The sequence below is a fragment of the Bos grunniens genome, chromosome 6, assembly GCF_055505025.1.
Source record: "Bos grunniens cultivar Pamir isolate PY7600 chromosome 6, Bosgru_T2T1.0, whole genome shotgun sequence".
Lineage (NCBI taxonomy): Eukaryota > Metazoa > Chordata > Mammalia > Artiodactyla > Bovidae > Bos > Bos grunniens.
This window is the reverse complement of record NC_141170.1, coordinates 81,072,508-81,090,462: the sequence shown is the minus strand read 5'-3', so window position 1 is coordinate 81,090,462 and position 17,955 is coordinate 81,072,508. Positions and strand designations below refer to the sequence as shown.

At 33.3% G+C, this 17,955-nt stretch overlaps 1 protein-coding gene across 33 annotated transcripts in view; it reads right to left on the bottom strand.

Annotated features, from left to right (window-relative positions):
* LCORL (ligand dependent nuclear receptor corepressor like) overlaps positions 1 to 17,955 on the bottom strand; it is a 179,537-nt gene that overhangs the window by 28,235 nt on the left and 133,347 nt on the right. For 18 of the 33 annotated variants that reach the window (XM_086406338.1, XM_086406341.1, XM_086406336.1 and 15 more), the window contains one exon: positions 6,416 to 6,509. In XM_086406338.1, the coding sequence (XP_086262464.1) occupies positions 6,416 to 6,509 (94 nt within the window). Of the gene's footprint in view, positions 1 to 979; positions 5,140 to 6,415; positions 6,510 to 17,955 lie in introns of those variants that run through there. The other 15 variants (XM_086406351.1, XM_086406352.1, XM_086406347.1 and 12 more) reach the window with 2 other exon arrangements.

Below are 17,955 nucleotides of genomic sequence, written 5' to 3'. Positions count from 1 at the left end.
ACTATAATTTTCACATAAGCAAAAGAAAACCCCAAAAGGTCCGACAGATCCATTTCCAACATGTTTGTTTAAAAGTTATATTATGGCCTATTAAACGTATATGTGACTAAAGAGAGATTTTACATGTTTCTCATAAAAATACCTGCCTAAAACTGGTTTAACCTGTTTCACAGATAAATAGGAAATGTTGTATCTACATTTTATAAAACTCTGTTGAGTAGCAGCAAAAACACCAAAGCAAATTTTGCAAATTAACATTACTATACTCTTGTAACAGTTCCTGAAATGCTCAAATGATTTTTTCCGTTTACGTAGTCTAGAGCAGAACTAATCAAAATTAATGATTAGTGTTATTTTAAAAATCATTGAAAAATTTTAATAGCTCTTTTGACATTCCAAGAAGTCTATTCTTTAAGAATTTCTTATTCAGTTGATTATTTTTAATAGTGGAACTTCGAAAATCTCAACAATATCATAGGGGCCAATAATTTTGATCTAATGTCATATGAAGAACATCTTTAAAAAGTTACTAGATATTCAGATATTAGGATTTTATACATCTCTCTCAGATATTAGATGACTAAGTTCTCAAATTAGAAAGTTCTATAATATGCTTATTTGGCTTTAATTATTTTCATTTCTGTATTTTTTGTATGTTAGAATCTCAAAGAAAAACCAAATGTATGAGTAAATAGTTGAATACACATAAGCCTCCAATCTAGAATTTACTCTCACTTAACTACATAAGATTCTAAAATTGTTATGTTTCACAGCTCCATTGCTTTTCGTGCTAAAATTTTTTCTAATCTTTGTTTGATTTATAAACAAACACATCCTGCTTATTTTTTGGTAAGTTTCTATCCATTTTTCCCATTATAAGCTTTGTTGCTGAGAGTTGTCTTTAGAAAAAGTCAATTTCTATTATTAATATTAATAAAACTGCTTCCTAGAGTGAATCAAATAAGTCAGTGTAGTCAAGTTTTTTCTTTTCTTTTCTTTTTTTCTTTTACTGAATGAATGAGTAAATCAATCACACACCAACAGTGTTGTAAATTTAAGTGCAAAAGCATTGAAGTGCTTTACTACAAATTACAACCTAGAAACACGTTAACTGAACAATTAAAATTCATACAATCAGATTTAGATATATAACAACACAAAGTAGAAACAGAATTACAGTACATTTACAACACAAGACAGATACATGAATTCATTAGAAAATATTGTAATAAATAATTCATGAATTATAGTGCAATTGATTTATGCATAAATATAACTAATTGCCTAACAATCAGTTTATATTAACAAAATCTGTCAAAATCAAGGCAGCCACAGAGTTTTACTAAATTACTGCGACAATGAAAATACTGTAATTAAAGAACAAATACAAGTATTTGTACTGTAAACAACTAAAAAAATCAGTCTCACTAAAGTTAGTATACAATTTAATATAAAATTGTCATTAGCTACCAGAAATGGTTTAAACAACTTTACTGAGCAGTAGTTTTCTAAAAACAGAGGCACTGTTTTTTTCTTTTCCTTCTTTTTTTTTAATATAAAATACTTGAGGAACATTCAAATAAGTAGAAAGCACATAAGGATTGCTTTCACCTTCACTAAAAGTCTGCTGAAACTGGATTTTTCAGAAAATTGTCAATTAACAAGTAGCAACTGGTAACTAAATTTATAAAGTACTTTGAAAGTTAAACATAAAGAACACCTTAATAGAATCACTGGGGAGAAGAGGAACCCATAAATTTCCCTGCCTTTCCTAGTTTGTATAATCAAAAGTTAACTCAATAATTAGAAACATTTTGTTTCTTTTAAAAGTTATGGGTTGATCATTACCTATAAACTATCAAAAAATATTTAATTTACTATTTCTGACCAAAAATAAATAATACGAGTACTAAAATGCTGCAAATTAACTATAATATTACCTATAAAACTACTGATCACTGTGAAGTCAATAGCAAAATGATCCCTGATTTTATGAATCCTGTAAAGTTTTTGGTCAGGTCATCTTTTAAATGATATAAAAGTGTTCTGTAAGTATCCCTTTACTATAAACTTCTCAATCAATTTATTAATGTAAATATAGTGTGAGGAATAAAAAAGCTCAATACAATATAAATATTATGTAATGCATTCAAACCCCCCAATTTTTGCAGGTAAAGTTCTGTATAAAGAGGTCAATAAAATTGTGTTGAAACATTTACTTTAACTTCATTTTTCAATGGGGGGGCGGAGGGGAAATATATTAAATAATCCAAGTTCTGGCCCTCACAAAATATGGCTTAATTCTTTAAAAAGAAAGATGACTCTGACATCTGCTGTTTTGCAATCTATTATGTATAATTTCTTGGGGGAAAAAAAAGAGCAAGAGGATTCATATCCTAGTATGCAAGTAACTTTAATAGCTGAAGAGGGTTCAGTATAGATCTGAGAGACCAAATAACAACTTGGTTGTGTAGTTTCCTACTCTTCAGTTTCTTTAAACATATGTAAGCAGTTTTTAAATGTAATAGCTGAAAATCTCTTTAGTATTATATGTATATATGATTATTAGATACACACAAACACAAGTGTAAAAACACATGTATTTGACAAGGTGCACTTATTTTTTAAATTCAGCTTTAAGTATTCCTTTTGGACTTAGGAAAACTGGCTTAGAAAAAATGATCAGAACCTGAATTTTAACAGAGAAAAGGGGCACTCGAAGAATTTTGTATTTATGAAGCAAATCCCCATTCTTTCTATGGAGGCACATGCTTTATAACATTTTACCACTAAAACTGCGTACTCCATAAATCCAACACGGATACTCTGAAACACATTTTAAAACTGCTATACAAAATTACTGGTCTTTCTCATGAGTCTAGTAAAAGTTAAAATGCACTGCCCAGCTTCTAACTACCTAATTAGTAGAGAGTTTACATTACTGAAAGTTCAAAACAGCTTCAGTGTTAAATATTTGTAAATCTATTCAAGACCCTGAACAAACTGCAAATTTGGTTATTAGCAAAATGATAATGTATCGCCCACCAAAATGAAATGTGTAATTCATTTTGATAAACTGAAAATGTTTTGAAATGTCACAGCAGCAAATATATTAAGTTACACTGAGGTTTTTCAATAGTAGGAGTGTGTCACAATCCTTAAAATTTAAAGTAGTCATAACATCAACTAACCAGCACATTTAAACCAAAATTATCATTCTCAAGCTTTTTCTGTGCACATTATAAACATGCTCTAAGCTGCATTCCAACTTTCTTTTCTAACCTTACACATTAGCTTATTTTTCAAATGAAAAACAAAATTAAATTATTTTAATAATTAAATTTAAATTACTTTTTGTTCTTAGTATTCCATCTTACATTAAAGGATTCTATAGCTGCTGGGGTTAACTATGTGTCAGTTTTTTTTTAAAGTATATACCTTATAAACCCCAACTTCCTGCTAAATCAACTATTAAATGATAAATATTAAATTTCATTATACATATCATTTAAGGTTTTCTATTTCTGATGGATGCACTTGAGTGCATTTCATATTTCATAGAATGCACTGTAGTGTACTAATACTGTATATATTAATTTTTATTAGTGTGGAGATAGCTGTCTGTTTAAACTTTGACTGGTTGTTTCATATACTTACAATAAATGTAAGTATGTTATGCAAAAATGCTTACAAACTAGTAATATCATATTTCCATTAAAAGATGGTTCAACTGAATGGCTGGAGTGGTCTTTCACCAATAAAAATATTTCACTTGACAGTTACTTGTTTTCCCACAATGCTTTATGCTATTGACTACTAAAGAAAACCTGAATCTTTTTCACCTATTTATACAAGGATTAAATACAAACTATCAGAATTAAGTAAGCAACTATATAATTCTGTCCACAGTGAAAACCCTGAATAAAACTTTTTTTCAAAAGGCATGTAAGTGGTTTTTGAACTGTAAAATTTCATGTCTCCTGTCAGAGTGAGCATCTGTAATTCCCACATGTGTGTATATAGACACACAAAAACACACCTGTGCACATACACACGCAAACACACATACACGCACTCACGCACATACAAACGTTTTCCTAACAAGTAATCTACACAGGCTTGCTGCTGTTTTTGCAGCTGCCAGTCCCTGAATCTGTCATATTATATAACCCAGTGTCTGGTAATCGGAGTTTCTTCTTCGGAGGAGTCTTCAGTGTTCCAGATCTTTCTTTTACCTTGTATTCTAAAGTGCTGTGAGGTACCCCATAAATTCCTTGTGCTTTGGAAACACTCATTTTTCCGCTCATTACCATCGCAATAGCCTCTTCCATTATTTCATGATCATATTGCCGATAACGGCCACGTTTTTTCCTGGGCTGCTTATTATCTTTTCGATCCAATCCATCTTCAGTATTTTCAGAGGTTCCATCAACTGTTCCATTTTTAGAATTAAGACACAAAGGAGAGAGGTCCCCATGTAGAAAATAAGAGTCAACACTTGAGTGAGTTACAGGCCCAGAACATTCTATTTTGTTCTGTTTAGGGAGTATATTTTTCAGTTTTTGGAGGGCTGATCCTTCAAGGACTGGAGAGGTTTTGGAAACTTGATACATAACATCCAGCAGACCAGGACCATCAGGTTGTGGTTTTGAAATAGAACTTACTCGTAGCTGAGGAATTTTTAACTGTACAGTAGGATGTGTTTCATATTGTAGGCTTTCATTTTTTTCTTTAAATTGAGTAACCATTTTCTGTAGAGTTAACTGATGGAGGTAACTGGAAGCTGTTGGGAATTTTAATTCTGAGGTTTCAAGTAGATTGAGTTTACTTTTTTCTGTGCGCTCTGCTTGAGCTCTTGCCCACAAGGCTACTTTTTGCAGCACTGCACAAGTTTCTTTACTGTCTTTATATGAGTAACTATCATTGAAATCTCGAGTTTTGTTTTTAAAAGATGCAGGCTTCCCTGCTGGTAAGGCTTCTAAGTGGAGAAGTAAAGTTTTTTGAGGTATGCCATAAAGTATGCCTGCTTTATTTATGTCCAGTGCTCCAGACTGAATGTCTTTCAAAGCTTTTGAGAGCAAACCATCTGCAAACTCAGCACTTCTTTCCACATAGTCCTCTCTGTTTCTGTGTAGTCTCCTGGATGGATGGAATGAAACGATGGTAAACTGATGCATGAGAGACTCTCACACAGCTATGGAAGGGGAGGGTCCACTCCTTTATTATACTCCTTGCTTAGGTAACATCACTTTTTAAGTCTGTGAGACGTAGTAGTTACTCCTTATCAAAGCAAACGCTACAGTCCTGGTAGGACAATGTGTCAATCATACGGTGGCCTCAACGGGCAGACCTTCCAAGAACATAAAATCCTAACTCAGTATTTGTAAAAATATTCTCATGATGTTGCTATTCCTCTGACAGATGCTTGTAGAGCAACACATAATTTTTTTACAATTAGAGTTCCATTATATAAAATACCCAAATCCTAAAGGAGTTTTTGTTAGTAGAAACGTGACGTTACCGCTAAACAAGTAATAAAAGAGTCAACCCCTTTAAAGGAAATTTGTAGCAGTAAGAATATTTCCAAACACAAACACCCCATATCTTTCTCTAGATAAAAACTTAAAATTTGAAACAAGTAGATATATTATATTGGGTAAAATACTTTTAGATTTTATACATGTTATTTCTATTTTGAATGTATCGTTATAACTTTCAAAGTTTAACAGAAAGTTCTTTATACCTCATCACTCAAAAAGCTATTACAGCCTTAGTTGAAACAAATTATACTCTGTATCTGAGATTTAAATGTTACTAAAAAGCTTCTTATGCAAATTGTTAATGGAAGATGCAAAAGTTACCCCCCTAAAATTCCAAAAATCCAACAGAACTTCACTATTAATGATTTAATTAATTAAACAGCTTTCAAAACATGAAAGGACTTTCTGTGGTGATTACTAGATATATTAAGTCTGCCACCACACCTAAAACACAATGAAAAAACTCTAAGCACTGTAAATTAGTTATAAGAATTAGTAAGTATAGTACTTTTAAAACTAGTTGATTGTTTAAAAAATTAAATAGTGAAATTACATATTTTTCTTAAAACTGCCTCCTAAATACTGAATTTAAAATTCTCTACTCGTCCTGCTTCTTAGTTTGTATTCCATGATTAAGTTGGTAGTTCATTTTAGTAACATGAACTAAAGTTTGGTGATTGTTCTGATAACTTTTCTTTAACAGAAAGAATAAAAAAGAAAGAGAAAGGACAAATGAAAGGTATGAAAGACACACATTTATGAGTGACAAAAATTCTGGAAGAAAACTATATATGTCAGTCTATTCAGAGTAGTATGAAGAATTCTCTGCTTAATTTTATATTAATACTAAATTATATTTCCTAGATATTGCTTACCCAGCCACTGAATTTTCAGAAGAAGGATCACATATGGATGACTCTTCAGATTTTATGCTGGTTTTCTTTGTAGAGAGATCTAACACTCCATCCCCTATAATTTTTGCAAGAGAAAAAACTTTATATTTGTGACAGATAGGTAATCCTTATATCATAACATTTCATATTTTGATGATCCACTAACTAATGACCTAAAAATTAATACTGGTATTTGATATGTGGCCACTACCAACTCATCTTATGATTTTTAGCAACAGAACATGACTGGGAAGGCACTACATAGGAAAAAAGAACAGAGGAAGAGCTGGCATTGCCGTGATATGAAGAAATTAGATAAAAATTGTTCAAAATCCACCCTTGTTCACCTTTCTCTTCTGTAGTGAAGAATCACTCGATTGCTTATGCAATAAAAAACACGACTGTTTTCTATTCAAGGCTGCCCAGATGATGCTTTGGGTAAGTGGGAATAATGTATGTTTAACTAAACCAAGAGCATAGAAAATAGGATGAATAAGAGAATGATAATTAGCATTTACTAGGACTATTCATATGTGGAAAACATACTTTAGGTAATCTATGACTCTACGCTCAACCAATGTTATTTTTCAGAGCTCACAGTATAAAATTTTACTGTTTTAAATAACTGAAATGTACAACAGTTGAATCACTGACTATGTAACATATTGTGGTTATTCTGTGATTAGATGATGACACAATAAAATAACATTTTAGGAAAAAGTAGCTTGTTAGAAAACAACTGCCTATGTATTTCTTACTCAAGTGTAGTTATTATTATTATAATACTGAATTTACATAGACAAAACTTCAAGTGACTCAGATATGTTGTTAATCTGATAAATTTCAAAATCAAGAATAAAAATAAACTGAATTTAAAATACAGCAATACATATGGTGAATGTGTTGCTGCTGCTGCTGCTGCTAAGTTGCTTCAGTCGTGTCCGACTCTGCGTGACCCCATAGACGGCAGCCCACCAGGCTCCCCCGTCCCTGGGATTCTCCAGGCAAGAACACTGGAGTGGGTTGCCATTTCCTTCTCCAATGCATGAAAGAGAAAAGTGAAAGTGAAGTCGCTCAGTCGTGTCCGACCCTTAGCGACCCCATGGACTGCAGCCCACCAGGCTCCTCCGTCCATGGGATTTTCCAGGCAAGAGTACTGGAATGGGGTGCCATTGCCTTCTCCGGAATGTGTTTCTACTGATACCTAAAAAATTGAAAAAGCTGTAAAAAATCATTTTAAGAAAAATCCATGTTTTAAAAATTATACCAAAAAATTCATCTAGGTTTAAAAATAATTCAGTTATGTGCAAAGCACTGCTGGAATTTGGAAAGCAGTAATTAAAAATGCATAAAGTACCTCCTCATGGTTCTTAACAATCTAGTTAGATAATTCATACACCACCACCACCATAACCATATTTCAGGCTGATGATATGTGCTATTTAGGAATAAAGCAGAGTGAGCTGATAAAAGTAATGAAAGTAGGCCTAAGGCAGCTGCTGTTTTATTGAGTATTATCAATTCAGGCCTCTTTTGACTTGAACACAATCCTGAACAAAGTGAAAGTAACAACCAAGCAGATTATCTGGGGGAAAGCTTATAGAAGGATCAGTTTGTGCAAAGGCTATGATATGGAATCATATCTGGAATATGAGGAATAGCAAAGAGGCCAGGGTGACTGCAATGGAATAAGCCAGAGTGAGAGAGCTAAGATCAGAAACCAGGCAGATCATACAGGGCTTTGTAGACAATGGCAAGAAATTTGAATTTTATTTTGAAAGACACAATAAACCACTGGAGGATTCTAAACATAAGACTGACAATTTTAATTTTTTTAAAGGATTAATCTGCTGTGGGGGGAACAGAGAAACCTGTTGGGAAATTGATATGCTATTTCTCACCTTTAGGCTTTCACACTTTCAGTTAAGTTTCCTCTGCCTAGAAGTCTCCTAATCCTCTCCTCCTATCCTCACATTCATCCTGTGCGTGTGGGTTAAGCTGCTTTAGCCGTGTCCAACTCTGTGCGACCCTATAGACTGCAGCCCACCAGGTTCTTCTGTCTGTGGGATTCTCCAGGCAAGAGTTCTGGAGTTGGGTTGCCATTTCCTTCTCCGGGAAGGATAAAACCAGATCTTCCTAACCCAGGATCAAACCAGGTCTCTTACATTGGCAGGCAAGTTTTTTTTTTTTTTTTTTTTTAATCACTAGTGTCACCTGGGAAGCACCAAATCTTACTCATCATTCAAGACACAACTTGAACTTTGTTGTCATTGTAGGTTCCTATACTTGCAACACTTACCTATATTATTTAGCAGTTAGAAGGCCATAATTTAATTGCTTATTTACTTACTAGTGTTAGCCACCAGACAATATGTTGCATGAAGGCAGAAAATATGTCTATTTACTGATGTAGCCCCATTCCCTACAACAGTGGCTGATACACAGTAAGTGTTCAGTTAGGTATTTGCTGAAAATAATTTAGAAGTAGAAATTCAGTTATTACTAGAGGTTACAAAGCCTAGATTGAAAGGATAAAAAGACTGGGCAGACAAGTATATGGTACTGCTAAGTCACTTCAGTCGTGTCCGACTCTGTGCGACCCCATAGATGGCAGCCCACCAGGCTCCCCGACCCTGGGATTCTCCAGGCAAGAACACTGGAGTGGGTTGCCATTTCCTTCTCCAATGCATGAAAGTGAAAAGTGAAAATGAAGTCACTCAGTCGTGTCCAACCCTCAGCAACCCCATGGACTGCAGCCTACCAGGCTCCTCCATCCATGGGATTTTCCAGGCAAGAGTACTAGAGTGGGGTGCCACTGCCTTCTCCAAGTATATGGTACATACTACCTTAAAAGTTATTAAATGAAGTGTCTTTTGATCTCTTTACCTAATAAACGCCCCAGTTTATCCATTCAGCTCAATCTTACTCTTAGTCAACAACTCATCTCAATGCTCACACTTACTGAGCAATTAAGCCATGTGCAATTCATCAAAAATGCTATGTGGTGTCACGTCTCTAAAACATCCAGTGCATGGTTCCCCCTGCCTAGAATGCTCTTTCCACTTTTCTTTATAGATTCAGACCCACCCCTGCCCCACCCAAGTAGAAGCTTAATGTCACCCTTGTCAACAGCATCCTATAAAACTTAATGACACACTCACGAAATTTTTGAGTTACGGACCTTTTTTTCCCAAAAGACTGAATTACTCAAGGTCAGGAATCCTGACATATTTCATAAACAAAAATACATTTATGTAGGTTATAGCATATAAAACAGTCTTCATAAGTGTTATCCCTTGTCAATGTTCCAGAATACATTAATGAATTTCTGCAATTTTAAGTTCTACACTTTTGATATGATTAAGGTTAATTATTCCACTAACTATAAATAAGAAAAAGAGGTGCTGAGAACTCTTCCTCTTCTCTCCTTTACATTAACTTTGCTAACTAGGCTGTAGCTCCCTGTAACTGAAACTGTTAGCCACTCAGTCATGTCTGACTCTTTGCAACCCCATGGACTATATAGCCCATCAGGCTCCTCCGTCCATAGGATTTTTCCAGGCAAGAATACTGGAGTGGGCAGTCATTTCCTTCTCTGGGGGTATCTTTCTGACCCAGGGATTGAACCGGTGTCTCTTGCACTGCAGGCTGAATCTTAACTGCCTGAGTCATAGGTAGCTCCCAAGCTAGGGCAAAAAGGTATTGTTCTTTTTTTTTTTTTTTTTTTTATTCTTCCAATTTTATTTTATTTTTAAACTTTACATAATTGTATTAGTTTTGCCAAATATCAAAATGAATCCGCCACAGGTATACATGTGTTCCCCATCCCGAACCCTCCTCCCTCCTCCCTCCCCATACCATCCCTCTGGGCCGTCCCAGTGCACCAGCCCCAAGCATCCAGCATCATGCATCGAACCTGGACTGGCAACTCGTTTCCTACATGATATTTTACATGTTTCATTGCCATTCTCCCAAATCTTCCCACCCTCTCCCTCTCCCACAGAGTCCATAAGACTGTTCTATACATCAGTGTCTCTTTTGCTGTCTCGTACACCGGGTTATTGTTACCATCTTTCTAAATTCCATATATATGCGTTAGTATACTGTATTTATGTTTTTCCTTCTGGCTTACTTCACTCTGTATAATAGGCTCCAGTTTCATCCACCTCATTAGAACTGATTCAAATGTATTCTTTTTAATGGCTGAGTAATACTCCATTGTGTATATGTACCACAGCTTATTGTTCTTTTTGGACTGCTCCTTGACTGCTGGATTGGTAGCTGATTTCAGTCTTGAGGAGGAACTAAATTTAAGATCTGTTTCATCTTTAAGAGAAACTATTCAAATCAGGACTATATATCTGATTCACTTTCTTTAGGAACTCTAAACAGTGATGCAGATAAGAAATGCTTTTTTTTCCATAACCCCTTCTCTGTAACTAGGCTTCCCATGTTACTTATAAAAAAGATCTCACTTTTTATTAGCAATTTGTCACCTAAAGTTATTTTGCTGGTATCAATTCCTTTTTCCGTCATGAAGGCTGCAGATCAAGAGCTAGAAAAACGTTAAATATCCCAAGGATTGTTTGAAAAACAAAAAGAGAGGAGGAAAAATAGCTTGGGAATCACGACTGAGGAAAAAAAAAAAAAATCAGGAATGGCAAAAAGACCATTTTCTTGCTCCTGTTGCTGATTTACATTTACAGTATCACTCCTTCATAATGGAGATGTCACGTCATAACTAGATTGTTTTGTGCGTACACATTCAAAGTACTAATAATTAACTTGATGGATAAAAACTGAACATCTATTATGCTAAATGCTGCAGGGCAATATAAAGTTAAGTAGAGGACAGAAAGAGACTGAAATTTATTTAACCATTCACCTTTTGGTAGGTTCTTAGGTTGCTTCAGTTTATTCACTGTTACAAACAATTCTGAAGTGAAAATACTACTAAATGTTTTCTAGTATTCATGTGAAGAATTTTTCTGAGACGCCCACCTAGGAATGCCAGTGCTGGACGGTATACATTTTGAACTTCTGTAGATATTACTAAAACTTTTTTCCACAACCTTGACAACACCTGGTGTTGAGATTTTTAATTTTTGCTAATCTGATAAGTAAGAAGAGCAAGTTGCAGGAGTAAATTAATGAGTACATTTGATATATGCTTTTATATGGATATCTAGAGCACACAGAACCATTTTGCTTACAGATGCACAAATACATATTATCAGAGGTTGCTTTCAAGGATAAACAAAAGGATGAACAGTTCCTTAAGAGGAAACATACTAGAAGTAAATATGATCAAGTAACACATTTATTAGTTCTGAGTGACAGGAACATGATTATTACACTGCATTTTACTCTATGTATGAAAATTTTCCAAATAATAAACAAATTATTTCCATTTACTGGTTGTAGTCTGAGCATTAACACAATTATTTCTCATCAAACATTAATGCTAAAGATACAGAATTAGAGAGAGGCTGGTGTAATCTATCAACAAGGTCAGGTAATTGTTAAATACATGACACTACCAGATAACTTTAAAACTAATACAATTATGTAAAGTTTAAAAATAAAATAAAATTAAAAAAAATTGGCGTTTGAAAAATTGAAACCATGAACAAATTAAGCAACTTCTTGAGTATTAACATTTTATTGGGTTAATTTTTTTGGAATTCACATTCCAAAACCAAGGTTTGGATTTCTGTTTACAAACTGTTCTCAGTTCTGTATTCTCCTGCAAATACCTGACAAAGAATCTGTAAAAAGAAGATAAATGCGATCCACATAATACAGATCTTTCACTCCTCCAAGGGCACCATTCTTTCTCATCCCTTAGCTGCCCTCTGTCCATTCGTCTAAGTACACTCTATGCTCTATTGGCCAGGCTACATATCACTTCAGCATCATCCCCTCAAAGAAGATTTTCCTAATTTACCCCCAGCCTTCTTTCATATTCCCATAGTACTCTTTGTATGCTTCTATTTGTATTTATGCATTTATGACATGTTATTACAATTTGCCAGGTTTAGCACTTGAACTTCAATAGTACTGTGGGGAATTAGTAACTATTTTTAGGATCTACTTACAATTTATATCTAATTAAGTATACTTATTTGGCTGATTTTCTCACTAGACTTACTTCTAAGCAAGGCCTGAAATGAGTACCTCAGTAAACACCAATTCACTGACTCAGCAATGGCTTGCCCAGTTCTGTCACATCAATCCTGCATACAGCAGACCCTGACTGACAAAATTATCATGAAATCAAAGAACTTTGTTCAGCCAGTTGAAAATGACAGCACAGTGAAGAAGTTGATATCTTATATGGGAGAGAAGTTAGTTTTACACAGAAACTCCATTCAGTTAGAGGTTCAGAATGATTTTTAATAATCCATTTCTGTATTCGTTAGGTTCTAATAATAACAGATTTCCTTCAGAAATCTTAAGACTGCTGATCATTAACCACTTAATATGAATATTAAGTATGTTAAAAATGTATTTATCAACTCCTCACAATACTATTGATCTCCAGTTGCCATACTGAGAATGAACATGAGTTTAAAAGACCTTCAATAATACATTATGTATCATCATCAATATTAAAGATGTAAGTATGAATAAAATTTAGTATATGAAGGCAAGTGAATTTTAATGACAAACTATCATGTACATTTTATGCTGTTTGGACAAGGAAAAAATATTCCAAATTAAATTTCATAACAACACTAATCACCAGCACAAAACTTTCTTTCAAATCAATGCTATTTAACATTTTATGATGTTTGATGCAAATCTATGCTAATAGTTTTAATAAATATCTGAACACTATTTCTACTTTATGTCTTTGATCATTTCTTATCTCTCCTTAAATAGGTCATCCTTTTGGCCGCTTGATGTACTGTTCTAGTCAGCCTTCAGATCTTTCTTGTTTTTCTCTACTGTACTCTCTAGAAGATTCCCCTGATTTCAAATATAAATATTTATATTTAACTGGTTTCTAGAAAATAGAACTTATAAAAATCTACATATATAAAACTATAATATTTTTTGAGTGTTACTCTAAGAGCATTATATGTCTTAACCCCTCTTAGGGCTCACACGTCCCAATATAAAAATAAGTTTTTTTAATTTGCAATTTTTAATGATAAAACTGAAAGTGAAATAGAGGTTAATTATCTTGCTCTTGGTCACACAGTTACACTTACTGTCATTCAAACTCAGGCAGTTATTCCAGACTCTGATTACTCTATTAAACTACAATATCTAACCTGTGTAATGTTTCAAAAAGTCAGGTTACAATGGTAATGATGTAATAAATTTGCTACCATCACATATAACCAGTTCAGAAACACAACAATTTTGGAAATAATCTAGTAATATGCTATCAAAAATCTTAAAAATGTTCACACTCCTCTAAACATCTATCTTAAGAAAATAGCATTTAACAAGAAAATGCTTTTATGTACAAAGGTATACCAAAATCTCAAATATATGTAAGCACAAACATATATAAATATTTGCACTATATATATATAAATATTCACACTGAATATAATTTTGCTAATTTTCTCCTTTCCCCAAGTTTGCCATAATGAGCATATATATTAATGAAGAAACCCTACAAACTTATCAATAAAATACCAAACTATAAAAGCAATCACTTGAGTTTATCCAAATTTTATTTTAAAATTGTTTTTGTTACTTGTTTAACCATTGAGTTAGAGTCATAGGGGAAATAATCAATATAGCATTAGAGCAGGATATCAATTAAACTTTAATATTGGTTGTTCCATCCTTCATTTGCCTTCTTCTGCACATCAAACACACTTTTTAAAAGGGAAGAGTTACTGCTTTCTCGATGTGTTTCATTTAGTGCCTACATAGCTGAAATCTCATAGAATTCATTCACCTACTATTTACTAATAATGACAAGGGACAAAATAAATCATAAAAAAGTGCTTGTAATAAATTTAGGATATAAAAAGTACTACTACTAACCATAATTAGGAAATATTACTGGTAAAATTAAACAACATTTCAGCACTTCCACCCTAAGCCATTTTAGAATTTCATTGTAGTTCTTTTTTCTTTCTTCACTTATTCCTTTAAGCACCAAATCAAAGCCAAAAGGCTTCAAAGTCAACATCTTGAAAAATATTTTGTAAAACATTCTTTGTTTATACCAAGTATTACAGTGTGTACTCTGTAAGTTTAACCTTCAACCAAACTTTAAAAATGTGGGATGTATGCTTAGTACAACAATATTATAATGGAAAACTTTAGATTTGCTAGTCCTTATCATGTTCATCCAAAGGTGATCTACGAGTTTTAAAAATATTTTTACTGAAATATTACATTCACAACAAGAATGAATGTAAGTACACAGTCTAATGAATTTTTAACATTTCGCTGTAAATAGCAACTAGATCACCACTGTCAACCTGAAGCCCTCCCCATTGTATCTCCTCTGGTCACCTACCTCTACTATCTTGACTTCTAACAGCTTTATGCATGCTCTTTGAAGTAGCAATTTCACTTCTAGGAGTATGTCCTAAGCAAAAATTAAGATTCAGTGCACAATTTTAGCTTGAGCATGTATATCTGAAGATAAGTATAATGTAATCCTTCCACGAAACAGAATACTATTCAGCTAAAATATATTGATGTTTTAAAATATTTTAAAAATACAAGTTACAGAGGATATATAATCAATGATTTGTGGGAATAAGCTCTGGGAGGAGAGAGTGAGAGTAAGAGTGTGTAAATGTATTTTTTTCCAGAAAATGATTTGGAAGGATTGAAAATCACAGCAGTTAACTCTGGGTGGATGAATAAAAGATCAATGCATAGCTTTACAATTCATTCATTTTATTAATATTTATTGAACAGTTATAATACGCCAGTTTTCTAAATGGCACAAAGGAAACAGTAGGGAGTAAAATAGAAAATGTTTCTGCTCTCACAGAATTTACATTCTAGTAGAGCAGACAAAGAAAAGATAAATCAATAAAATAATATTGCAATTATCTTCCAATTAATTAAAAAAATAATTTCACAAGATGATAAGACCTATAACGAAAATAAAACACAGTAATAGGAAAGAACAACAATAATGGCAGGTGGGAAGAGGTTACCATGTTGGAATAAATGATTAGGCAAAGTCTAGAGAAGAAGATTTGCTCTTTTTCAAAAAAGAAATTTCATTGATACACTTTAACCATGCAAAATATAGAATGATTCCTTCTATCCACTCTTTAGTTTATACAATTACCTAGGTTTTTGCTATGCTTGCTCTATTTATACTATCTACTTAAGTATTTTAAAGTTAATTCCAGTTGTCACATCATTTTTATATTCTTAAGCATCTTTAAACATATGAACATTTTCGTACATAACAATTCCTTACTATCACCTATACTTAGTTAGTACTGAATATGCTCTAGGCAATCCAAAGTGTCTTTTTACAATCGGTATGTTCAAAGTAGGAGTTATGTTATGCTTGACGCTATGTCTTTTAAAATTTATGGCAGCCCTTTCCCTCATTTTTAAAAATAATGATACTGACTTTTAGAAGCCAGGTTATCAGTTCTACTAGAGAATATCTTACATTACAGTTGTTCTTTCTCCTTTTCTATATTGTCAATTGTTTTCACTTTATTTCCTAATAATTCTGACAAACTTGAAGTTAATTCTAAAGCAAATGGTTCTCAAACTTTTGGATCTCACAATCTCTTTAGTGTTAAAAATCACTGTGGATCTCAAAGAACCTTTGTTTCAGTTAAGAAACTTTATTTCTTAACATTTATATGTTAAACTGAGATGTTTTAAAATATTTGTAATTGATAACCATAAATGCTAATATTTATAACATTTTAATGAAAAAAACATTTTTAGATATAAAGTGAGAAGTTTAAAAAAATAATTTTGTAAATCTTTTAAATGGCTAGCTTCATAGAATACAGTTGGATTCTATGTTTCTATATTCAATGTGTTCAGAAATCATACATCAATCAGCCTCTGACTGACTCTACTACCTACTCTATTATTATTACTTTTGACCTGCTGCATTCTGGAGTTTCATTGAGAACCACTGACCTAAAAAATTTCGTAGAGTCATGTTTGACGCTTCTGTCAAGAATACTTCACAAGTGATGTACTGAGTGTATTTCCAATGATGCTTAAGTGATCAGTGTATTCTGATGACAACAGCTTGACCCCTCCACTGTAAAGTTCCCCAAATAATCTTTCCTCTAATAGTTTTATCTTCTGATGATACTTCTGATTCAGTTTTCTTATTAGGAGTTGTAAAATAATGATATTTTAAGTTTATCATGTCTTCATATTTATTAACTGAAATTCTTAAGAATTCTTCTCAAAAGAAGGCAATTTGGTTATCCTAAAATACAGTTTGTAAAAGAAAAGCAAAACAAATGCTAAACTCTTTCTTGTAACTGCTCATTTTCAAATAAGCTGGTATGCTATGCTCCTCTGTGTAGACTAATGACTTTGAGGAATCATTATCAAGATCAAATGGATTTTAAAACATTCAACATGTTTCAGCTGAAAATGTTTTTCCTTTTGAGGCTTAAATGTTCTCATATTTGGCCAATGGGGAACCTTTAGCATTGCCTCCTGAATTTGGTTGACAAATTGGTCTTTGGTACATTCTTGCTTGTTGGCACAAGATGTTCCAGGATCATCTTATACATTTTCTGATCCAGACCTGGATTCCAAGGAGTTCTACCTTCCTTTAAAGGAAAATAATGTTTAGAGACCACAATCTAGGCCCAAGTTCAGTGTCACTGAACTGTCATGCAATTATTTCAGTACTGAAATATTCATAAATATACATTAAAAAGTACAGATTTTTGAAATGAAAAAAAAAAAATCATGAGTTTGCAATGACATTTCCAATCTCTGTGTGTGTATTAGTCACTCAGTCGTGTCTCATTCCATGTGACCCTGTGAACTGTGTAGCCCACCAGGCTGCTCTGTCCATGGAATTCTCCAGGAAAGAATATTGGAATGGGTTGTCATGTCCTTCTCCAGGTGATCTTCCCGACCCAAGAATTGAACCTGGGTCTCCTGCATTGCAGGTGGACTCTTTACTGTCTAAACTACCAGGTAAGCCTTTTTCAGTATCAGATCAGATCAGTCGCTCAGTCATGTCCGACTCTTTGCGACCCCATGAATTGCAGCATGCCAGGCCTTCCTGTCCATCACCAACTCCCGGAGTTCACTCAGACTCACGTCCATCGAGTCAGTGATGCCATCCAGCCATCTCATCCTCTGTCTTCCCTGTATGCAATTTACAGGGTTTTTAATTCTTTGATTTTTAAATTTGTTTGTTTCTACTCTTACTCTGAAAATCTTGGCTTCCTAAAATAATAACATAGTTATATATTTGATTTATCCTACAGATCCAAAATAACACACAATGGCAATATCATTACTAACATTACTAAAAGAAGTTTAGGATTTCTTTGAAGTACTCATTTATGTTTAAAATA